Source organism: Bombina bombina, chromosome 5 (genome assembly GCF_027579735.1).
Source record: "Bombina bombina isolate aBomBom1 chromosome 5, aBomBom1.pri, whole genome shotgun sequence".
NCBI classification, from domain to species: domain Eukaryota; kingdom Metazoa; phylum Chordata; class Amphibia; order Anura; family Bombinatoridae; genus Bombina; species Bombina bombina.
This window is the reverse complement of record NC_069503.1, coordinates 435449791-435475654: the sequence shown is the minus strand read 5'-3', so window position 1 is coordinate 435475654 and position 25864 is coordinate 435449791. Positions and strand designations below refer to the sequence as shown.

Genomic DNA, 25864 nt, shown 5'->3' with positions numbered 1-25864 from the left:
AATCTCTTCTGCCAGAAGAGTTTCTGAATTATCTGCTCTTTCTTGTGAGTCTCCTTTTCTGATTTTTCATCAGGATAAGGAAGTGTTGCGAACTTCTTTTGTATTTTTACCTAAAGTTGTGAATTCCAACAACATTAGTAGAGAAATTGTGGTTCCTTCATTATGTCCTAATCCTAAGAATTCTAAGGAGAAATCGTTACATTCTTTGGATGTTGTTAGAGCTTTGAAATATTATGTTGAAGCTACTAAGTCTTTCCGAAAGACTTCTAGTTTATTTGTTATCTTTTCCGGTTCTAGAAAAGGCCAGAAAGCTTCTGCCATTTCTTTGGCATCTTGGTTGAAATCTTTAATTCATCTTGCCTATGTTGAGTCGGGTAAAACTCCGCCTCAAAGGATTACAGCTCATTCTACTAGGTCAGTTTCTACTTCCTGGGCGTTTAGGAATGAAGCTTCGATTGATCAGATTTGCAAAGCAGCAACTTGGTCCTCTTTGCATACTTTTACTAAATTCTACCATTTTGATGTATTTTCTTCTTCTGAAGCAGTTTTTGGTAGAAAAGTACTTCAGGCAGCGGTTTCAGTTTGAATCTTCTGCTTATGTTTTTCATTAAACTTTATTTTGGGTGTGGATTATTTTCAGCAGGAATTGGCTGTCTTTATTTTATCCCTCCCTCTCTAGTGACTCTTGCGTGGAAAGATCCACATCTTGGGTAATCATTATCCCATACGTCACTAGCTCATGGACTCTTGCTAATTACATGAAAGAAAACATAATTTATGTAAGAACTTACCTGATAAATTCATTTCTTTCATATTAGCAAGAGTCCATGAGGCCCACCCTTTTTTTGTGGTGGTTATGATTTTTGTATAAAGCACAATTATTCCAATTCCTTATTTTATATGCTTTCGCACTTTTTTATCACCCCACTTCTTGGCTATTCGTTAAACTGAATTGTGGGTGTGGTGAGGGGTGTATTTATAGGCATTTTGAGGTTTGGGAAACTTTGCCCCTCCTGGTAGGAATGTATATCCCATACGTCACTAGCTCATGGACTCTTGCTAATATGAAAGAAATGAATTTATCAGGTAAGTTCTTACATAAATTATGTTTTTGAGAGCAAGACATGCAGATGCATGTGTGTGGATCTGAAAGTAGTTGGAAAGGTTCCTAGAAGGCTTCATTTGGTATCGTATTCCCCCCTGGGTTTGGTAAAGTCGCAGCAAAGGCTGTAGCTGGGACTGTAGAGGGGTTAAAACTGTAACCGGCTCCGGTTTCTTTATTTTAATGGTTAAAGCTCTGAAATTTGGTGTGCAATACTTTTAATGCTTTAAGACACTGTGGTGACAATTTGGTAAATTTTGAACAATTCCTTAATACTTTTTCACATATTCAGTAATAAAGTGTGCACTGTTTAAAATTTAAAGAGACAGTAACATTTTTGTTTTAAAACGGTTTTTGTGCTTTACTGACAAGTTTAAGCCTGTTTAACATGTCTGTACCTTCAGATAAGCTATGTTCTATATGTATGAAAGCCAATGTGTCTCCCCCTTCAAAATTGTGTGATAATTGTGCCATAGCGTCCAAACAAAGTAAGGACGGTGCTGCCACAGATAGTAAAATTGCCCAAGATGTTTCATCAGATGAAGGGAGTAGACATAGTTCTACATCATCTCCTTCTGTGTCTACGCCAGTTTTGCCCACGCAGGAGGCCCCTAGTACTTCTAGCGCACCAATGCTTATTACTATGCAACAATTGACGGCAGTAATGGATAACTCCATAGCAAATATTTTATCCAAAATGCCTACATATCAGAGAAAGCGCGATTGCTCTGTTTTAAACACTGAAGAGCAGGAGGGTGCTGATGATAATTGCTCTGTCATACCCTCACACCAATCTGAAGGAGCCATGAGGGAGGTTTTGTCAGATGGGGAAATTTCAGATTCAGGAAAAATTTCTCAACAGGCTGAACCTGATGTTGTGACATTTAAATTTAAATTAGAGCATCTCCGTGCACTGCTTAAGGAGGTGTTATCTACTCTGGATGATTGTGACAACCTGGTCATTCCAGAAAAATTATGCAAGATGGACAAGTTCCTAGAGGTTCCGGTGCACCCCGACGCTTTTCCTATACCCAAGCGGGTGGCGGACATAGTGAATAAGGAGTGGGAGAAGCCCAACATACCTTTTGTCCCCCCTCCTATATTTAAGAAATTATTTCCTATGGTCGACCCCAGAAAGGACTTATGGCAGACAGTCCCTAAGGTCGAGGGGGCAGTTTCTATTCTAAACAAGCGCACTACTATTCCTATTGAGGATAATTGTGCTTTCAAAGAGGGTTTGCTTAAAAAGATTTTTGTACAGCAAGGTTACCTTCTGCAACCCATTTCGTGCATTGTTCCTGTCACTACAGCAGCGTGGTTCTGGTTCGAGGAACTAGAAAAGTCGCTCAGTAGAGAGACTCCGTATGAGGAGGTTATGGACAGAGTTCACGCACTTAAGTTGGCTAATTCTTTTATTTTAGATGCCGCTTTGCAATTAGCTAGATTAGCGGCGAAAAATTCACGGTTTGCAATTGTGGCGCGCAGAGCGCTTTGGCTAAAGTCTTGGTCAGCGGATGTATCTTCCAAGACAAAATTGCTTAATATCCCCTTCAAGGGTAAAACTCTCTTTGGGCCAGAATTGAAAGAGATTATCTCAGACATCACTGGGGGAAAGGGCCACGCCCTCCCACAAGATAGGCCTTTCAAAGCCAAGAATAAGTCTAATTTTCGTTCCTTTCGCAATTTCAGGAATGGACCGGCCTCTAATTCCGCATCCTCTAAACAAGAGGGTAATGCTTCACAAACCAAACCAGCCTGGAAACCGATGCAAGGCTGGAACAAGGGTAAGCAGGCCAAGAAGCCTTCTGCTGCTAACAAAACAGCATGAAGGAGTAGCCCCCGATCCGGGACCGGATCTAGTAGGGGGCAGACTCTCTCTCTTCGCTCAGGCTTGGGCAAGAGATGTTCAGGATCCCTGGGCACTAGAAATAGTCTCCCAGGTTATCTTCTGGAATTCAAGGAACTACCCCCAAGGGGAAGGTTCCACATGTCTCACTTATCCTCAAACCAAATAAAGAGACAGGCATTTTTACATTGTGTAGAAGACCTGTTAAAAATGGGAGTGATACACCCAGTTCCAACGGCGGAACAGGGAATGGGATTTTACTCAAATCTGTTTGTAGTTCCCATAAAAGAGGGAACTTTCAGACAAATTCTGGATTTAAAGATCCTAAACAAATTTCTCAGGGTTCCATCGTTCAAAATGGAGACCATTCGAACGATTCTACCTACAATCCAGGAAGGTCAATTTATGACTACCGTGGATCTAAAGGATGCGTATCTACATATTCCTATCCACAAGGATCATCATCAGTTCCTAAGGTTCGCATTTCTGGACAAACATTACCAGTTTGTGGCCCTCCCATTCGGGTTAGCCACTGCTCCAAGGATTTTCACAAAGGTACTCGGGTCCCTTCTAGCGGTTCTAAGACCAAGGGTCATTGCAGTAGTTCCTTACTTGGACGACATTCTGATACAAGCGTCGTCTCTCTCAAAGGCAAAGGCTCACACAGACATCGTTCTGGCCTTTTTCAGATCTCACGGATGGAAGGTGAACATAGAAAAAAGTTCCCTGTCTCCGTCGACAAGAGTTCCTTTCTTGGGAACAATAATAGATTCTTTAGAAATGAGGATTTTCCTGACAGAAGTCAAAACTTCTAAACGCTTGTCAAGTTCTTCATTCTATTCCACGTCCTTCCGTAGCTCAGTGCATGGAAGTAGTAGGGTTGATGGTTGCAGCAATGGACATAGTTCCTTTTGCGCAAATTCATCTAAGACCATTACAACTGTGAAACAGTGGAATGGGGACTATACAGACTTGTCTCCAGTGATTCAAGTAGATCAGAAGACCAGAGACTCACTCCGTTGGTGGCTAACCCTGGACCACCTGTCCCAGGGAATGAGCTTCCGCAGACCAGAGTGGGTCATCGTCACGACCGACGCCAGTCTAGCAGGCTGGGGCACGGTCTGGGAATCCCTGAAAGCTCAGGGACTTTGGTCTCGGGAAGAGTCTCTTCTCCCGATAAACATTCTGGAACTAAGAGCGATATTCAATGCTCTCAGGGCTTGGCCTCAACTAGCAAAGGCCAGATTTATCAGATTCCAATCAGACAACATGACGACTGTTGCTTATATCAATCATCAGGGGGGAACAAGGAGTTCCCTGGCGATGAGAGAAGTGACCAAAATAATAGAATGGGCGGAGGATCACTCCTGCCACCTATCTGCGATCCACATCCCAGGAGTGGAAAACTGGGAGGCGGATTATCTGAGTCGTCAGACATTCCATCCGGGGGAGTGGGAACTTCACCCGGAGATCTTTGCCCAATTAACTCAATTATGGGGCATTCCAGACATGGATCTGATGGCGTCTTTTCAGAACTTCAAGGTTCCTTGCTACGGGTCCAGATCCAGGGATCCCAAGGCGACTCTAGTGGATGCACTAGTAGCGCCTTGGACCTTCAACCTAGCTTATGTGTTTCCACCGTTTCCTCTCATTCCCAGGCTGGTAGCCAGGATCAAGCAGGAGAGGGCCTCGGTGATCTTGATAGCTCCTGCGTGGCCACGCAGGACTTGGTGTGCAGACCTGGTGAATATGTCATCGGTTCCACCATGGAAGCTACCTTTGAGACAGGACCTTCTTGTACAGGGTCCATTCGAACATCCAAATCTGGTCTCCCTCCAGCTGACGGCTTGGAAATTGAACGCTTGATTCTATCAAAGCGTGGGTTTTCAGATTCTGTGATAGATACTCTGGTTCAAGCCAGAAAACCGGTAACTAGAAAAATTTACCATAAAATATGGAAAAGATATATCTGCTGGTGTGAATCCAAGGGATTCCTATGGAATAAGACCAAAATTCCTAAGATCCTTTCCTTTCCAAGCATTTGTGATAGATACTCTGGTTCAAGCCAGAAAACCGGTAACTTGAAAAATTTACCATAAAATATGGAAAAGATATATCTGCTGGTGTGAATCCAAGGGATTCCTATGGAATAAGACCAAAATTCCTAAGATCCTTTCCTTTCCAAGCATTTGTTCAGGCTCTGGTTAGGATCAAGCCTGTTTACAGACCTTTGACTCCTCCCTGGAGTTTAAATCTAGTTCTTTCAGTTCTCCAAGGGGTTCCGTTTGAATCTTTACATTCCATAGATATTAAGTTATCTTGGAAAGTTTTGTTTTTGGTTGCTATTTCTTCTGCTAGAAGAGTTTCTGAGTTATCTGCTTTGCAGTGTTCTCCGCCCTATCTGGTGTTCCATTCAGATAAGGTTGTTTTGCGTACTAAGCCTGGTTTTCTTCCAAAGGTTGTTTCCAACAAAAATATTAACCAGGAGATAGTTGTACCTTCTTTGTGTCCGAATCCAGTTTCAAAGAAGGAACGTTTGTTACACAATTTAGATGTAGTCCGTGCTCTAAAATTCTATTTAGAAGCTACAAAAGAGTTCAGACAAACATCTTCTCTGTTTGTCGTCTATTCTGGTAAAAGGAGAGGTCAAAAAGCGACTTCTATCTCTCTTTCCTTTTGGCTTAAAAGCATCATCCGATTGGCTTACGAGACTGCCGGACGGCAGCCTCCTGAAAGAATCACAGCTCACTCTACTAGGGCTGTGGCTTCCACATGGGCCTTCAAGAACGAGGCTTCTGTTGATCAGATATGTAAGGCAGCGACTTGGTCTTCACTGCACACTTTTGCCAAATTTTACAAATTTGATTCTTTTGCTACTTCGGAGGCTATTTTTGGGAGAAAGGTTTTGCAAGCCGTGGTGCCTTCTGTTTAGGTAACCTGATTTGCTCCCTCCCTTCATCCGTGTCCTAAAGCTTTGGTATTGGTTCCCACAAGTAAGGATGACGCCGTGGACCGGACACAACAATGTTGGAGAAAACAGAATTTATGCTTACCTGATAAATTACTTTCTCCAACGGTGTGTCCGGTCCACGGCCCGCCCTGGTTTTTTAATCAGGTTTGATGAATTATTTTCTCTAACTACAGTCACCACGGCACCCTATAGTTTCTCCTGTTTTTTCCTCCTGTCCGTCGGTCGAATGACTGGGGTGGGCGGAGCCTAGGAGGGACTATATGGACAGCTTTTGCTGGGACACTTTGCCATTTCCTGTTGGGGAAGAGATATTTCCCACAAGTAAGGATGACGCCGTGGACTGGACACACCGTTGGAGAAAGTAATTTATCAGGTAAGCATAAATTCTGTTTTTATTGCGTCATTCTTGGCGTGGACTTTCTTGGCGCAAAAATTTTCTTGTAATTTCCGGCGTCATACGTGTCGCCGGAAGTTGCGTCATTCTTTTGACGTTTTTGCGCCAAAAAATGTCGGCGTTACCGGATGTGGCACCATTTTTGAGCGTCATTGTTGTCTCCACAATATTTAAGTCTCATTATTTATTGCTTCTGGTTGCTAGAAGCTTGTTCATTGGCATTTTTTTTCCCATTCCTGAAACTGTCATTTAAGGAATTTGATCAATTTTGCTTTATATGTTGTTTTTTCTATTACATATTGCAAAATGTCTCAGATTGACCCTGAATCAGAAGCCACTTCTGGAAAAACGCTTAACTGAGTTTCAGTTCTACTAAAGCTAAGTTCATTTATTTTAAATGTTATAAATGTTTATCTTTAGCTATGGTTTGTAATAAGTTATTATGATATACTTTTACATGCAGAATCTATTAGTATTTATGCTTTATATATTTCCATTCTTACATCTTATGTACAAGAAATATTTAGAATATTTATAAGAAAAAATTTTCTGATTCTATTTTTGTCTGACTTCGTGCCTTCTAATAAATTTTTTAGGTCTTTCAATTCTTTTTTAATTATTGAAGTTTCAAATGACCAACAACATACTGATTTATCCTTCTCTGATAATGTTTTTTCTCTTTCAGAAATTTTCTTCATCAGATATTGACACTAACAAATCTACTTTTTTATTATTTTTCTATTATTAAAGTACATTTGTTATATGTTGAAAAGGTGTAGATTATTTTGGATATTAAGGTAACTAGTTCTTTAAGACTAGCTGACACTATTTCTGCCTATTTATTCTTCTGTGTTTTCAGAGGTTTTCTTTCAAATTCCCCATACTAGGGAATGGAATTGGCTGAGAATTTTCTTTTATTCCTTCTTCAAAGGTTTTAAACTATATTCTTTGCCAGCAGTTAAATTCAATTTAGAGGGTTCTCCAATTTATTGGGGCTATCTCTACTTCTACTAATTATGCTATTGTTTCTATAGCAAAATAGTATTTATTTTCCTTTAGATAGTTGTATCTTTTTTATGGAAAATTATTTAGTTTCAGGTACTTTTCTTGGTCCTGTGATTTATTTGGATATTGCAATTGCTTCATTTTTTTCTGTTTACTTTAAGATCAAGTATCAGATTATGATTTATTTTAGCATTGTTAAAGGGACAACATTTACTAGACTAGGTGTTGTTGCATTTGTCTTGTTGTTTTGCATTTATTGATTATGCAAGTCCACTGTATTGACTGGTCCTTTTAACTGGACTATCATGCTAATGATTTCATTTGTGTCTTCATTTTATTGAATATATTCGCAAATGAGGGTTAATCTATGTCTTTAGCTATTTTAGCTAGAAGAATTTTGTGATTTTTAAAAAAAAATAAAAAATAAATAAATCCAAATTTCTTTTGTTCTAAGATAATCAATTATTTGTTTTATAATTGGATTCAATTCTTAACTGTTACTCTGGGCTTCAAGATTGAGTTCTAAGACTAAAACTTTAATCTTATACTAGTTTGGTTGTTCTTATTAAGGAACGAATTCCTGAGTTCTTTCCCAAGTAACATGTTTATAATTGGAGTTCGAAATCAGCTCCCTAATATTGTGATGTACGTGCCGTATTCCAGCTTGGCTGGTAAGAGGCAGGTTAAGACTTCTTTGAAATTTAGTTGGTTCTATTTTGTCCAAATTTCTTTGATTTTATTCCAGTAAGGCTAACACTTTCTTTAAGTGTGTTTCTGTCCTATATATTTTGGGTACTGTTGAAGCATGGCTGGGCACCCATGGGGTTCTAGCGCTGCTCAGACCTGGAATCTTCTGGGGTATTTCTTCCAGTTCCTTTTTAGGAACCGGGTTTTGGAGTTTTATTCAAACTATTTTGCCTTTTTATGGTCATTGATAGCATTATTTGTTTTCATTAGATACAATAAATGCATATTTCCATTTTTCTGTTTTCATTCAGATTATTTTCTGAGGATGCGGAATCTCATATGATTCACTTGCTCTTCAGGACATAGTTAGAGGATCTTTTTTTTCAAAAGCTCTCGATTCCTCACACTAGGGTCACCTTTTTTAGGTTTCCAGATAGTTTGTGTCACTGTCTTTGTCTCTTTCAGACAAGGGATAATTTTATTGGGTTCTGTCTGTCGGTACCTTTAGTCTCCTTCAGTTGCTATATATGCATAGAAGTTTTAGGTCTTATGGCCACAGCATTGGATTAAATTCCCTTTGCTCATTTTCAATAGAAAGAACCTTTCCAGTCTTTTATGAGTGTTGTTTCTTCAATTACATGGTTGGAGGATCAATTTACCAAAAAGTTCGTTGATTCCTCAGACAAGGGTAACCTTTTTAGGTTTCCAGATAGATTCAGTGTCCATGACTCTGTCTCTGACGGACAAGAGACGTCTGAAATTGGTTTCAGCTTGTCGAAACCTTCAGTCTCAATCTTTCCCTTCGGTAGCCTTTTGCATGGAAATTCTAGGTCTTATGACTGCTGCATTGGACGCGATCCCCTTTGCTTGTTTTCACATGCGACCTCTTCAGCTCTGTATGCTGAACCAGTGGTGCAGGGATTATACAAAGATATCTCAATTAATATCTTTAAAACCGATTGTTCGACACTCTCTGACGTGGTGGACAGACCACCATCGTTTAGTTCAGGGGGCTTCTTTTGTTCTTCCAACCTAGACTGTAATCTCAACAAATGCAAGTCTGACAGGTTGGGGAGCTGTATGGGGGTTTCTGACAGCACAAGGTGTTTGGGAATCTCAGGAGGCGAGATTACCAATCAACATTTTGGGACTCCGTGCAATTTTCAGAGCTCTTCAGTCGTGGCCTCTTCTAAAGAGAGAGTCGTTCATTTGTTTCCAGACGGACAATGTCACAACCGTGGCATATGTCAATCATCAAGGAGGGACTCACAGTCTCCTGGCTATGAAAGAAGTCTCTCGAATACTTGTATGGGCGGAATCCAGCTCCTGTCTAATTTCTGCGGTTCATATCCCAGGTATAGACAATTGGGAAGCGGATTATCTCAGTCGCCAAACGCTACATCCGGGCGAATGGTCTCTTCACCCAGAGGTATTTCTTCAGATTGTTCAAATATGGGGACTTCCAGAAATAGATCTGATGGCTTCTCATCTAAACAAGAAGCTTCCCAGGTATCTGTCCAGATCTAGGGATCCTCAGGCGGAAGCAGTGGATGCATTGTCACTTCCTTGGAAGTATCATCCTGCTTATATCTTTTCGCCTCTAGTTTTTCTTCCAAGAGTAATTTCCAAGATTCTAAGGAGCGTTCGTTTATTCTGCTGGTGGCTCCAGCATGGCCTCACAGGTTTTGGTATGCGGATCTTGTCCGGATGGCTACTTGCCAACCGTGGACTCTTCCGTTAAGACCAGACCTTCTATCGTAAGGTACTTTTTTCCCATCAGGATCTCAAATCCTTAAATTTGAAGGTATGGAGATTGAACACTTGATTCTCAGTCATAGAGGTTTCTCTGACTCCGTAATTGATACTATGTTACAGGCTCGTAAATCTGTATCTAGGATGATATATTATCGAGTCTGGAAGACATCCATTTCCAGGTGTTTTTCTCATCATTTTTCTTGGCATTCTTTTAGAATTCCTAGAATTTTACAGTTTCTTCAGGATGGTTTGGATAAAGGTATGTCTGCAAGTTCCTTGAAAGGACAAATCTCTGCTCTTTCTGTTCTTTTTCACAGAAAGATTGCTAGTCTTCCTGATATTTATTGTTTTGTACAAGCTTTGGTTCGTATAAAACCTGTTATTAAGTCAATTTCTCCTCCTTGGAGTTTGAATTTGGTTCTAGGGGCTCTTCAAGCTCCTCCGTTTGAACCTATGCATTCGCTGGATATTACATTACTTTCTTGGAAAGTTTTGTTTCTTTTGGCCATCTCTTCTGCTAGAAGAGTTTCTGAATTATCTGCTCTTTCTTGTGAGTCTCCTTTTCTGATTTTTCATCAGGATAAGGCGGTTTTGCGAACTTCATTTAAATTTTTACCTAAGGTTGTGAATTCTAACAACATTAGTAGAGAAATTGTGGTTCCTTCATTGTGTCATAATCCAAAGAATCCTAAGGAAAGATTGTTGCATTCTTTGGATGTAGTTAGAGCTTTGAAATATTATGTTGAAGCTACTAAGTTTTCCGGAAGACTTCTAGTCTATTTGTTATCTTTTCTGGTTCAAGGAAAAGTCAGAGGGCTTCTGCCATTTCTTTGGCATCGTGGTTAAAGTCTTTGATTCATCATGTTTATGTTGTCAGGTAGAACTCCGCCTCAAAGGATTACAGCTCATTCAACTAGGTCAGTCTCTACTTCCTGGGCATTTAGGAATGAAGCTTCGGTTGATCAGATTTGCAAAGCAGCAACTTGGTCTTCTTTGCATACTTTTACTAAATTCTACCATTTTGATGTGTTTTCTTCCTCAGAAGCAGTCTTTGGTAGAAAAGTACTTCAGGCAGCTGTTTCAGTTTGATTCTTCTGCTTAAATTTTCAGTTTTTTTCTTTATAAGATTTAAACTTTGTTTTGGGTGTGGATTATTTTTCAGCGGAATTGGCTGTCTTTATTTTATCCCTCCCTCTCTAGTGACTCTTGCGTGGAAGATCCACATCTTGGGTATTCATTATCCCATACGTCACTAGCTCATGGACTCTTGCTAATTACATGAAAGAAAACATAATTTATGTAAGAACTTACCTGATAAATTTATTTCTTTCATATTAGCAAGAGTCCATGAGGCCCACCCTTTTTTTGTGGTGGTTATGATTTTTTTGTATAAAGCACAATTATTCCAATTGCTTATTTTTTTATGCTTTCGCACTTTTTTCTTATCACCCCACTTCTTGGCTATTCGTTAAACTGATTTGTGGGTGTGGTGAGGGGTGTATTTATAGGCATTTTGAGGTTTGGGAAACTTTGCCCCTCCAGGTAGGAATGTATATCCCATACGTCACTAGCTCATGGACTCTTGCTAATATGAAAGAAATGAATTTATCAGGTAAGTTCTTACATAAATTATGTTTTTTCCACCTCTTGTTCTGTTACCAAGCTTAATAGCCAGGATCAAGCAGGAAGTATCATAAGTAATGCTGATTGCTCTAGCTTGGCCTCGGACTTCATTTACAGTTGTCCAGTTGCCCTTCGTGGCTTCTTTCACTGTTACGACCTTCTGTCTCAATGTCTGTTTTTTTTCATCAGGATTTAAAATGTTTATAATTGATGGCATGGAGAGAGGTTTTTCTAATTCTGTCATTTTGGTTCAGGCCTGTAAACCCATGACAAGGAAGATTTATCACATGGGTTAGAAGGGTTTTTCAGGTTCCTCCTTTTTGAACCTATGCATGTTTTGAATATTCAGCTTTTGTTCTGGAAGGTTTTATTTTTTTGGGTTATTTCTTTCTGATGTGTCTGCTCTTTGTGTTAAGCATCCTTGTCTTGTTGTTACTTCAGTATAAGACAGTTTTGAGAACTAAGTTTGACCTTTGTGCTCTCTTTTTGGCCTAACCCAAAGAATTCCGAGGAGCTTCTCCATTATTTGGATGTGGTCAGAGCTTTGAAGTTCTATTTTGCAGGCTTCTAAGGATTTTTTTTACAATCTTCTAGTTTGTTTTTTCATTCTTCTGGTTCCAGAAAGGGTCAGACGGCTACTGCTGTTTTTTTAGTCTCTTAATTAAAGCAGTTTTTTTTCTCCATAAAGCTTACTTGGCGGCAGGTCAGTTTCCTTCTAAATGGGTTTCTGCCTATTCTACCAGATCAGTTGCTACTTCATCGGCCTTTAAGAATAAGGCCTCTGTTGATTTAGTTTGCAAGGCAGTTATTTTGGTCTTACTTTACTTATTTTTTCTAAATTCTACCATTTTGATGTTTTTACTTTTTCTGAAGCAGCTTTTGGTAGGTAAGTTCTTCAGGAATCCATTTTTGGGCATTTACTATTATTGTATATATATTTTTCTGTATGAAAAAGAAAAAAAAAAGAAAACAACCACACTAATAATCCAATGTATTTGGAATAGTATAAGTCTGGTCCTGACCAAATTACTTGTGGACTCTACATCTTGAGTTTCAGTATTACTTCCCAGGACTCTCACCACCTTTATGAAAGAAAATATAATTTATGTTTCCCTGAAAAATTAATTTCTTTCATAGTGGTGAGAGTCAATGTGCCCTCCTCCATTTTTTTTTTTTTTTTTTTTTTTTTTTTTTTTTCAGGCAGCAGTTTGAGTATGGACCTCTCTTTTCCCTGCTACTTTTTATTGCTCTTATGTTCTTTTCCAACCTTGACTATATATGTCAAACTAGTTTTTAGTAAGGTTGGAGGGGAGTTTTAAGGCCTCTGGCTGTTTTTGGATCTTTGCCTCCTCCTAATGGACATGAGTATAATTCCCAGGAGTAATGTATAGTGGACTCTCCACCATGAAATAAATTAATTTATCAGGTAAGCATAAATAATAATTTTCTTTATTATTTTTATCCCCCCAGACAATCTCGGCAGCCAATAACAGACCTCAACACAGAACCGTCACAAAATGAACAAATCATTTGGGATGACCCGACTGCACGAGAGGAAAGGGCTAGACTTGCAAGTAATCTTCAATGGCCAAATAGTCAGTCACAATATTCAGAACAGCTTCATCACAACATGAATGAACCTGGTGTTGATCCTACCAAATTTAAGGAATCCTTAACGGATACTGAAATAGCTGAATTAGGTAAAAACACTCAAAATTACTGAAGAACAGCGTATCTCAATTGTAATTGTTTTCCAGCAACTAAACTCTCCTCCAACACAGCCAATCTGAATACAAAGCTTGCCACAATCATGTTTATCTAATCTTCCTTACTGAGGCAGATTTTATTTTAAAGAGAGAATGTGCTTTGATTGTTTTTATTTATTTTTGTGTGGGTTTTTTTTGTGTGGGTTTTTTTTCTAGTTGCTAATTCAACCAGAAAGTCTTTAATACCCAAGCCCTATCAACCAAGTCACACAGTTTGTTTCTTCACCAATATAAGATGGCTCTAAGACCAGTTCCTTGATTCATATCAAAATATGCACTGACACACACAGCTAAGCCCACTTCAGGTTTAAACCACAAATATACAGAAAATAAATAAAGTAAAATTGCATATAATGATACTGCAACAGAAACTAGCTGGTACTCGCACACAAAAACGGCAAATACTAATATATAATTGAGAACTACTTAAGGGTTTTCATATCTTAGTTTATATATTTGTATCCAATGCATTTAGTCTACCTAATAAATATATTAGGTATTGTGCTTAAAGTGATAGTAAATCCTAGCGTTCGCCGCGCTGAGCGCCTCAAGTTGCTCAAAGCAGAACACTATTTTTCAATGAGGTGACGTTTACACCTCTTAGCCAATAGCTGTGCCTGTCAACTGGCATTATGCCGGATAGCTAGCACGTTTTTAGCTAAGATCACCTCAGTGATATAATAGCGCTCAGTGTGGCGAACGCTGCAGACAAATAAAGGAACTGTCAGTATGAAGTATATTATACTTCATGACTGAAAGTCCCCCTTTATTTGTTGCATTGGTAAATCCTAACGTTTCACAAACTCTAGAATTTAATATAATTTTAAAGAGACAGGCATGGGTGTATTTCAACTTGAAATATAAGCATGTTTGCAATATACTTCCATTAGCAGAAATTCTCCTAGTAAAAGTTTTTCTGGGGCATGCGCATATATTCTGTGACAGCCCCTGCACCAGTATTTAAACACTATGCATACTCAAACAGTTGACAGTGGTGTGAATTGCTTCTGAAGAAATAATTTGTGTCATACAAGCTACTGCGGACCCGTTGAGAAGGTGTGGTGTTGAAATACTGGTGCACAGGCCCACATAGGATATGTGCGTATTGCAAAAATGCTTTGATTTCAAATTAAAATGCACCTATGCCATTTTGTTTTTGACCTTTTTGTCCCTTTAATATCACAACTCTTCAAGAATATTACCAGAGATTTTTGTTTTAATTTTCCCCCCTAATTAAGTGTTATATCAATTTCTCTTGTAAGGTGTATCCAGTCCATGGGTTCATCCTTTACTTGTGGGATATTCTCCTTCCTAACAGGAAGTGGCAAAGAGAGCACACAGCAGAGCTGTCCATATAGCTCCCCCTCTAGCTCCACCCCCCAGTCATTCTCTTTGCCGGCTCTAAGCAATAGGTTTCCTCTCGGAAGGGTAACGTGAATGTGGTGTTAGATTTGTAGTTTTTGTTCTACAAGCAAAAGTTTATTTTAAATGGTACCGGTGTGTACTATTTACTCTCTAGTAGAAAAGAGATGAAGATTTCTGCAGGTAGGAAGATGATTTTAGCATGTTGTAACTAAAATCCACGGCTGTTCCCACAAAGGACTGAGGAGTACAAGAAAACTTCAGTTGGGGGGAACGGTTTGCAGGTTAGGCTGCAATAAGGTATGTTCAGTCATTTATTTCTAGACAAGACTGTGATAATGCTAGAAAAGGACTGATAAGATCCCCATGAGGGAAGGGTAAGCTTTATTCAGAGACTAAGTATGGAATTACAAGCTTTACATAACAGGGCTAATTTATGCTGGTTGACACTATTTTATGGCAAACGGTTTTTACTAATAAATATCGTTTTTTGAGACACTTTGAAGGTTCCTTTGGTTTTCTTTCAGGGGTTGTTACCCACATGGCTATTATTATAACACTTAGGAGTGTTTCTTTAGGCCTCACAGCACCGGAGTAAGGTGGGAGAGGCCTAATTTCGCGCCTCAGATGCGCAGTTAGATTGACTAGCTCTTCAGGCTGTTCCACATGGAGGGTCCTGCTGCAGTTTGAGGGCCTATAAGAAGCTTTTTTCCCCACAAATCTGGTTCCTAAGGGCAGTTAGGGCCACAGCAGAGCTGTGGCAAGGTGCTGAAATCGTTTTAACCGGTTGATAGCTTGCTATTGATCCGGTTTGGGCATTAAGGGGTTAATCGTTTTTCTTGCTAGTTGTGCAATCTTACCAATGCTTTAGGTACATACTGTGAAAATTTCGAAAAGTTTGCTGCATTTTTCACTGTTTTGGAAAATTGTGTGCCTTTTTTATCCCTTAAAGGCACAGTAACGTTTTTTTGCAAAGTGTGTTTTTGCTTGATTAAAGTGATTTCTAAGCCTGTTTGTCTTACTACTAGTCTGTTAAACATGTCTGACACTAAGGAAAATCCTTGTTCAATGTGTTTAGAAGCCATGGTGGAAGCCCCTCTCAGAATGTGTCCCATATGTACTGATATGTCTATACACTTTAAAGAACATATTGTTGCACTTAAAAATGTGGCCCAAGATGATTCACAGACAGAAGGTAATGAGGTTAGCCCGTTGACCTCTCCCCTCTAGTGCGTCTAACTCTTTTACCTTGCAAGACTTGGCGGCAGTTATGAATAATACTCAGTGTTTTTATCTAAACTGCCCAAGTTACCTGCAAAGCGTGATAGCTCTGTTTTAAGAACAGATAATGAGCATTCTGACGCTTTAGTAGCCGTATCCGATATACCCTCACAACACTCTGAAGTGGGGGCGAGGGATGTTCTGTCTGAGGGAGAAATTTCCGATTCGGGAAAGGTTGCTCCTCAGACAGACTCAGATACGTTGGCTTTTAAATTTAAACTAGAACACCTCCGCTTACTGCTCAGGGAGGTATTAGTTACTCTGGATGACTGCGACCCTTTGGTGGTTCCAGAGAAATTGTGTAAAATGGACAAGTACCTAGAAGTTCCTGTTTACAATGATGTGTTCCCGGTCCCTAAGAGGATTGCGGATATAGTAACTAGGGAGTGGGATAGACCAGGTATTCCGTTTGTTCCCCCTCCTGTTTTTAAGAAACTGTTCCCCATATCTGACACCACGCGGGACTCATGGCAGACGGTCCCTAAGGTGGAGGGGGCTGTTTCTTCACTTGCTAAACGCACAACCATACCAATTGAGGACAGTTCTGCTTTTAAAGACCCTATGGATAAAATATTAGAGGGTTTACTTAAGAAAATAAGGCGCTGGAAGATGCGCTCCAGACGGAGACCTCATATGAGGACATTATGGACAGAATTAAGGCTCTTAAGCTGGCTAATTCTTTTATCACAGATGCCGCTTTCCAACTAGCAAAGAATTCAGGTTTCGCCATTCTGGCGCGCAGGGTGCTATGGCTAAAGTCCTGGTCGGCTGATGTGTCGTCAAAATCCAAATTACTGAACATCCCTTTCAAAGGAAAGACCCTTTTCGGGCCTGAATTGAAAGAGATTATCTCAGAAATCACTGGGGGAATAGGCCATGCTCTCCCTCAGGACAAGTCCTTTAAGACAAAGAACAAACAAAATCATTTTCGTTCCTTTTTAAATTTCAGGAACGGTCTTGCTTCATCCTCCCCTGCTGCAAAGCAAGAGGGTAACACTTCACAACCCAGGGCAGCCTGGAAATCTTACCAGGGCTGGAACAAGGGTAAACAGGCCAAGAAGCCTGCAGCTGCCTCCAAGACAGCATGAAGGGGTAGCCCCCGATCCGGGACCGGATCTAGTGGGGGGCAGACTCTCTCTCTTCGCTCAGGCCTGGGCAAGAGACGTACACGATCCTTAGGCCTTAGAGATTGTATCCCAGGGATATCTTCTAGAATTCAAGGACTCCCCTCCAAGGGGAAGGTTCCACATTTCTCGTCTGTCTATAGACCAGACAAAGAAAGAGGCGTTCTTACGCTGTGTAGAAGACCTACATACAATGGGAGTGATCCACCCAGTTCCAATTGTGGAACAAGGGCTGGGTTTTTACTCAAACCTGTTTGTGGTTCCCAAAAAAGAAGGAACTTTCAGACCAATCCTGGATCTCAAAAATTCTAAACAAATTCCTCATTCAAGATGGAGACCATTCGGACAATCTTACCAATGATCCAGGAGGGTCAATATATGACTACCGTGGATCTAAAGGATGCGTATCTGCACATTCCTATCCACAAAGATCATCACCAGTTTCTCAGGTTCGCCTTTCTGGACAAGCATTATCAGTTTGTGGTTCTTCCTTTCGGGTTGGCCACTGCTCCCAGAATTTTCACAAAGGTGCTAGGGTCCCTCCTGGCGGTTCTAAGACTGCAGGGCATAGCAGTGGCGCCTTACCTAGACGACATCTTAATTCAGGCGTCGACTTTCCAAAGAGCCAAGTCTCACACAGAAGTTGTATTGGCCTTTCTGAGGTCTCACGGGTGGAGTTCTCTCTACTCGGTAGATATGAAAATATTTCTGACGGAGGTCAGAAAGTTAAAACTCTTAACTACATTCCGAGCTCTTCATTCCATTCCTCGGCCGTCTGTATCTCAGTGCATGGAGACAATCGGACTAATGGTAGCGGCAATGGACATAGTCCCTTTTACACGGGTACACCTCAGACCACTGCAACTATGCATGCTCAAACAGTGGAATGGGGATTATGCAGATTTGTCTCCTCAAATACAGTTGGACCAGGGGACCAGAGATTCTCTTCTCTGGTGGTTGTCTCAGGATCACCTGTCTCAGGGAATGTGTTTCCGCAGACCAGAGTGGATCATCGTAACGACCGACGCCAGTCTGTTGGGCTGGGGTGCAGTCTGGGACTCCCTGAAAGCTCAGGGCTTATGGTCTCGGGAAGAAGCTCTTCTCCCGATAAACATTCTGGAACTGAGGGCGATATTCAACGCTCTTCAGGCATTGCCACTGCTAGCTGCGGCCAAATTCATCAGATTTCAGTCGGACAACATCACGACTGTAGCTTACATCAACCATCAAGGGGGAACAAGGAGTCCCCTAGCAATGATGGAAGTAACCAAAATAATCAGATGGGCGGAGGATCACTCTTGCCACCTCTCAGCAATTCACATCCCAGGAGTAGACATCTGGGAGGCGGATTTTCTAAGTCGTCAGACTTTTCATCCGGGGGAGTGGGAACTCCACCCGGAGGTATTTGCCCAGCTGACTCAGCTATGGGGCACTCCAGAATTGGATCTGATGGCGTCCCGTCAGAATGCCAAACTTCCTCTTTATGGGTCCAGGTCCCGGGATCCCCAGGCGGTGTTGATAGATGCTCTAGCAGCGCCTTGGTCCTTCAATCTGGCCTATGTGTTTCGACCGTTTCCTCTCCTTCCTCGCCTGGTTGCCAGAATCATGCAGGAGAGGGCGTCGGTGATTCTAATAGCGCCTGCGTGGCCACGCAGAACCTGGTATGCAGACCTAGTGGACATGTCATCCGTTCCACCATGGACTCTGCCAATGAGGCAGGACCTTCTACTTCAAGGTCCTTTCAAGCATCCAAATCTAATTTCTCTGCATCTGACTGCTTGGAGATTGAATGCCTAATACTACCAAAGCGTGGTTTCTCTGAGTCGGTTATCGATACCCTGATTCAGGCTAGAAAGCCTGTCACCAGGAAAATCTACCATAAGATTTGGCAAAAATATCTTTGTTGGTGCGAATCCAAGGGTTACTCATGGAGTAAGATTAGGATTCCCAGGATATTGTCTTTTCTCCAAGATGAATTGGAGAAAGGATTGTCAGCTAGTTCCTTAAAAGGACAGATATCTGCTTTGTCTATTCTTTTACACAAACGTCTGGCGGAGGTACCAAACGTTCAAACATTTAGTCAGGCTTTGGTCAGAATCAAGCCTGTTTGTAGGCCTGTGGCTCCGCCATGGAGTCTGAATTTAGTTCTTTCAGTTCTGCAAGGGGTTCCGTTTGAACCTTTACATTTCATAGATATTAAGCTTTTATCTTGGAAAGTTTCGTTTTTGGTAGCTATCTCTTCTGCTCGAAGAGTTTCAGAGTTATCTGCTTTACAGTGTGACTCACCTTACTTGGTGTTCCATGCAGATAAGGTAGTTTAGCGTACCAAACCCGGTTTTCTTCCTAAGGTTGTGTCTAATAAGAATATTAACCAGGAAATTGTTGTTCCTTCTCTGTGTCCTAATCCTTTTCGAAGAAGGAACGTCTGTTACACAATCTTGATGTGGTTCGTGCTTTTAAAGTTCTATTTACAAGCAACTAAGGATTTCAGACAAACAACTTCATTGTTTGTTATCTATTCTGGTAAGAGGAGAGGTCAGAAGGCGACTGCTACCTCTCTTTCCTTTGGCTGAAAAGCATCATCCGTCTGGCCTATGAGACTGCTGGCCAGCAGCCTCCTGAAACGATTACTGCTCATTCTACCAGAGCAGTGGCTTCCACATGGGCTTTTAAAATTGAGGCTTCTGTTGAACAGATTTGTAAGGCAGCGACTTGGTCTTCGCTGCATACTTTTTCCAAATTTTCCAAATTCGATACTTTTGCTTCTTCGGAGGCTATTTTTGGGAGAAAGGTTTTACAAGCAGTGGTGCCTTCCGTTTAAGGTACCTGTCTTGTTCCCTCCCTTCATCCGTGTCCTAAAGCTTTGGTATTGGTGTCCCACAAGTAAAGGATGAACCCGTGGACTGGATACACCTTACAAGAGAAAACAGAATTTATGCTTACCTGATAAATTACTTTCTCTTGTCGTGTATCCAGTCCATGGCCCGCCCTGGCTATTAGTCAGGTAGATTTTTAGTTTAAACTACAGTCACCACTGCACCCTATGGTTTCTCCTTTTTCTTCGTAACCTTCGGTCTAATGACTGGGGGGTGGAGCTAGAGGGGGAGCTATATGGACAGCTCTGCTGTGTGCTCTCTTTGCCACTTCCTGTTGGGAAGGAGACTATCCCACAAGTAAAGGATGAACCCGTGGACTGGATACACCACAAGAGAAAGTAATTTATCAGGTAAGCATAAATTCTGTTTTTGTGCAGTATTTAATGCTAGTTTTTAACGGTTTAACTATTTGCGTTTTGATTGCTTTGTTTTTCAATATGCTTAAATGTTATTCTTTTGATCTTTTTTCTGCTTTGCAGAGGCCTGTGAACTTGAGCATATCTCAGTAACTGAAGCTTCTAAACCTCAAAAAGACATTATAAAGTCTCCAATTAAAGATGATCAGCTGATTCCCACACCACAAGCTCCTAGCATTGCCTTCCCACTTGCCAACCCACCAGTGGCTCCACAACCAAAAGAAAAGGTTAGAATTACAAATAAATTGTCTATTTGGTTTATTTAAATACATTCTGTCTTGGGTGCTATGTTAACCCCTTCACTACTGGGAATTTTAGAAAAAAACTTACCCAAAATACCAAAGATTTTTTTAGCATTTTTGCTATCACTCCATTTAAAAACAGAAATAGGGCTTTTTTTATTGAACTTTCAAAACAATATATTTATTTGAAGCAGGGAACCCAAGGCGTTGATCTAGGCCAATTTTGGTATATTTTATGCAGTTTCACCACCATATGTAATCATATTAAACAAATTACGTTTTTCACAAACTTTGTTTTTTTACTGAAATTTTTTACACACTACTGCAATCATAAGACAAATGGTTTTAAAAGGTTGTCTGGGGTCCCTTTTGTTCAGAAATAGCAGACATACATGGCTTTGCATTTGGTTTTTGGTAATTAAAAGGCCACTAATTGCAACTGCGCACCACACTTCTGAAATTCCCTGTTTCCTGTTGATTTTTGCTACCTGTAGAAAATTGCTACCCTCTCAGTACGCATGTGCACACTTACTTCACTGGGGTAAAAAACAAGTGAAGGGAGCTGTGTGTATTTCAATACATAAATAATATGTGTTACCGTGACCTTTAAATGAGCTTCTCGTATTGGTTTCAAAATTCAATCATAATATATATTGCGCTGTGATAAGGTAAACAAATAGGTGAAAATTGGGTGAAAAATAGTGAAAATATGACTACAAGAGGTTGAACAAAATATTTAATTGTTGCCATACAAAACAATATTGGACTAGATAATATATTCTGATAGGATAATATGTGGTAAAGATCTCTATTACCTTGCGTATATTATATATTAAAATTCCTTAATCAAAAGTTAAAATTGACAATAAATTCACAATAAATTCATGCTATAGTGTTCAAAGCATATGATCAAAACAGATTAAGTTAAAATAATTAACGTAGGAGGTGGAAATAAATGTTCATCTGATGAATTGCAAGTATCTTTTGATGTGACTTTAAATGTGACTTTTAGTTGGAAATGAAATTACTCACAGTTTGCATGAAATAATTTTTCCAGGTGTCTGATTGGTTGAAACAGACAAACCTTTATGTGAATAAAATAATTTTTCGCTGTAGTTAAAACTTGTAGATAGAAATTGTAGATGAAGATAACAACTACTGGATGGTAAAGATGCTGAAACTGTTTACCTAAACTGGGTTTGCAGGAGTTTCAGTTGTTGATAAAACTTGGTTCTGTATATTTAAACTGTTATCTAAGACTTGGTTTGCAGGAGTTTCAGTTGTTGGTATGACTTAATTATAGAAACTGTTTACCTTGTATTTATTTGCTGGAGTTTCTATTTTTCTGGTTGCGTGAGGTGTTTGAACGCTTCTCTTTGTAGGTGTCTGTTTGTAGCTGAAACTATATACCCTCCCAGGGTTTGCTGGAGTTTCAGTGATTGATGGTTGATCTGTAGTGAAACTGTTTACCTTGGAAAGGTTTGCAGGAGTTTCAGACCACCTGTTGGTTATAAAAATCTTTTCTTAAGAGTTGCTGGAGCTGTATACCTTTTTCAAGGTTTGCTGGAGCTTCAGGTCTGGTGAGTGTCCACTTTAAGTCTTGTGGTGCTCGGTGTATAGCAATCACCGGTAACTGATTTTTTCGTGTTCAATCCTGGGTAGTCTCAGATGCAGACTTGAGTTGTTGGAGTGCACACTAGGGGCAAATCTACGCGTTTCGGCTTCAGCCTTTATCAAGATGCCTAAGGTGTGCTGGTCTTGAGTTTTTAAAGGTGTAGGCGTGATTTCATTGGAGCAATTTGAAATCTGGATCAGCCAATCAGCATATTGATTGGTAACTACATAGGTTTTTAGCAATTAGTTTAATTATGTTGAAAAAAGGACCTTAGTTTTACCTTGAACATAGGAAAATTGATAAATAAAATATGACATTTATAAAATAGGAAACAATAATAAAATATTTTGATAATTTTAATGGACATTTTTTTGAAATGTAAAAATGTTTAAAAAACTTTTTAAAACTTGTAGATATTAGAACAATTAAATATTTGTTGCCTCTTAAAGTTGGGAGTTAAAGAGTTTTTTTGCAAAAAACGTATTTTAAAATTAATTGTGCGTGTCTAATTTCATTGATACAATATTTTTATTGTTATATTCTTTTCTTTGATGCATTATTTTGGACAGTTTGGTAAATGTACCATTGCTTTAATTTTGTAGCAGTCTTATTTGGATTTTATGGACTTATATTGGTCTCCCTTTAAATTTATATCTTTGAGTGCTAATGTGGGAGGTTCTTATATTCAAGTATAGAAAGGTATTAATTTAAAGAGGAATTTTTACTTATTCTATATGTGAAGATCAATTTATTTCACCTAAAATTTATAGGTGTATAATTTGTAATTTATAGTATAGATTAGTATGACGTTATTGGCTGTTTTTTTTAAATGAGAAAATTTAAAAAAAAAATATTTTCTGAACACCCCAAAATTTCATATGTCTAGTATTGCCATTATGGCATTCTGTAAAGTGTTTGTATAGAATTGTATTAGTAGCTTTATGCTCAATGTGATGTAAGTGTTCTCTAATGCGATCTCTTAGCATTCAACTAGTTTGGCCAAAATATTGATGGCCACATAAGCATTGTATGCAATAAATTACATTTTTGTCTGAGCAGTGGATAATTTCTTAAATGTTAATATATTGTTTCGTGTTGTTTGATTGTAAAGATTTAGTTTTTGTACTGTGTTTGCATTATTTGCAAGTTGGGCAGGGGAAGAAGCCTTCTACTTTTTTATTCAAGATGTTTTTGGTACCTTGGATGTTTCTTTCTTTATTTTTAAATTCGCTGGGGGAAAGAATATTTTTAAAATTTTTAGCTTTTTTAAAAATGATATCTGGTCTGTTTTTTAGTTTGTGTCCAATAATCTGGTCTTGTTTTATGTAGTGCCAGTGTTTATTTAAGATTTTTCTAATCTCTTGATGTTGGGAATTGTATTGTGTTATGAAGGGTATGAAGAGGGGATCTTCCTCTCTGTTGACATAATCTTTTTTTATTTTTGGTTTTAAAATTTGATCTCTGTTCATTTCAAGGACTCCCAATTTGTTTTTTTTCTAGAAAATGTGGGTCGTATTTCTTGAAATCTTTTTGTTAGTATTTCTGATTGTGTTGTAAAGTGATTTATATCTGAGCAGTTTTTTCTGATTCTAATGTATTGATTTTTTGGAATATTTGTTTTCCATTTCGGTAGATGACAACTGTCATTATGAATGTAATTATTCGCATCAGTTTTTTTGAAAAAAGTTTTCGTGGTGATTTCATTGTTTACTATTTGTATTTCTATGTCAAGGAAGTGGATATTATTAGTGCTTGATTCATGTGTGAAACTAAGGCCTAATGAATTGCTATTTATATCTTCTATGAATAGTTCGAGTAATTCTGGTTCCCCTTTCCAAATAAGGAACAGGTCGTCTATATATCTGTAATATTGCACAAGGTTCGCCCCCCAGGGACTGGAATTAATGTATTTGTTTTCAAAGTATCCCATAAATAAATTAGCATAGCTGGGGACGAAATTAGCTATGCTAATTTATTTATGGGATACTTTGAAAACAAATACATTAATTCCAGTCCCTGGGGGGCGAACCTTGTGCAATATTACAGATATATAGACGACATGTTCCTTATTTGGAAAGGGGAACCAGAATTACTCGAACTATTCATAGAAGATATAAATAGCAATTCATTAGGCCTTAGTTTCACACATGAATCAAGCACTAATAATATCCACTTCCTTGACATAGAAATACAAATAGTAAACAATGAAATCACCACGAAAACTTTTTTCAAAAAAACTGATGCCAATAATTACATTCATAATGACAGTTGTCATCTACCGAAATGGAAAACAAATATTCCAAAAAATCAATACATTAGAATCAGAAAAATCTGCTCAGATATAAATCACTTTACAAAACAATCAGAAATACTAACAAAAAGATTTCAAGAAAAGAAATACGACCCACAATTTCTAGAAAAAAAACAAATTGGGAGTCCTTGAAATGAACAGAGATCAAATTTTAAAACCAAAAATAAAAAAAGATTATGTTAACAGAGAGGAAGATCCCCTCTTCATACCCTTCATAACACAATACAATTCCCAACATCAAGAGATTAGAAAAATCTTAAATAAACACTGGCACTACATAAAACAAGACCAGATTATTGGACACAAACTAAAAAACAGACCAGATATCATTTTTAAAAAAGCTAAAAATTTTAAAAATATTCTTTCCCCCAGCGAATTTAAAAATAAAGAAACATCCAAGGTACCAAAAACATCTTGAATAAAAAAGTAGAAGGCTTCTTCCCCTGCCCAACTTGCAAATCATGCAAACACAGTACAAAACTAAATCTTTACAATCAAACACGAAACAATATATTAACATTAAAGAAATTATCCGCTGCTCAGACAAAAATGTAATTTATTGCATACAATGCTTATGTGGCCATCAATATTTTGGCCAAACTAGTCGAATGCTAAGAGATCGCATTAGAGAACACTTACATCACATTGAGCATAAAGCTACTAATACAATTCTATACAAACACTTTACAGAATGCCATAATGGCAATACTAGGCATATGAAATTTTGGGGTGTTCAGAAAATCATTTTAAACCCTAGAGGGGGAAACATAGAAAATCTGCTTCTGAGAAAAGAAGCAGAATATATCCACTCTTTTAAAACTCTACACCCCCACGGACTAAATATGAAATTTGATCTTAATTTTCTCATTTAAAAAAAACAGCCAATAACGTCATACTAATCTATACTATAAATTACAAATTATACACCTATAAATTTTAGGTGAAATAAATTGATCTTCACATATAGAAAAAGTAAAAATTCCTCTTTAAATTAATACCTTTCTATACTTGAATATAAGAACCTCCCACATTAGCACTCAAAGATATAAATTTAAAGGGAGACCAATATAAGTCCATACAATCCAAATAAGACTGCTACAAAATTAAAGCAATGGTACATTTACCAAACTTTTCAAAATAATGCATCAAAGAAAAGAATATAACAATAAAAATATTGTATCAATGAAATTAGACACGCACAATTAATTTTAAAATACGTTTTTTGCAAAAAAACTCTTTAACTCCCAACTTTAAGAGGCAACAAATATTTAATTGTTCTAATATCTACAAGTTTTAAAAAGTTTTTTAAACATTTTTACATTTCAAAAAAATGTCCATTAAAATTATCAAAATATTTTATTATTGTTTCCTATTTTATAAATGTCATATTTTATTTATCAATTTTCCTATGTTCAAGGTAAAACTAAGGTCCTTTTTTCAACATAATTAAACTAATTGCTAAAAACCTATGTAGTTACCAATCAATAT

At 38.6% G+C, this 25864-nt stretch overlaps 1 protein-coding gene across 1 annotated transcript in view; it reads left to right on the top strand.

Moving 5' to 3' along the window:
* TOPBP1 (DNA topoisomerase II binding protein 1) overlaps nt 1–25864 on the top strand; it is an 872354-nt gene that overhangs the window by 492256 nt on the left and 354234 nt on the right. Inside the window, exons 21-22 of the mRNA XM_053715750.1 lie at nt 12854–13083; nt 20272–20435. Coding sequence (XP_053571725.1) covers nt 12854–13083; nt 20272–20435 — 394 coding nt within the window. The remainder of the gene's footprint in view (nt 1–12853; nt 13084–20271; nt 20436–25864) is intronic.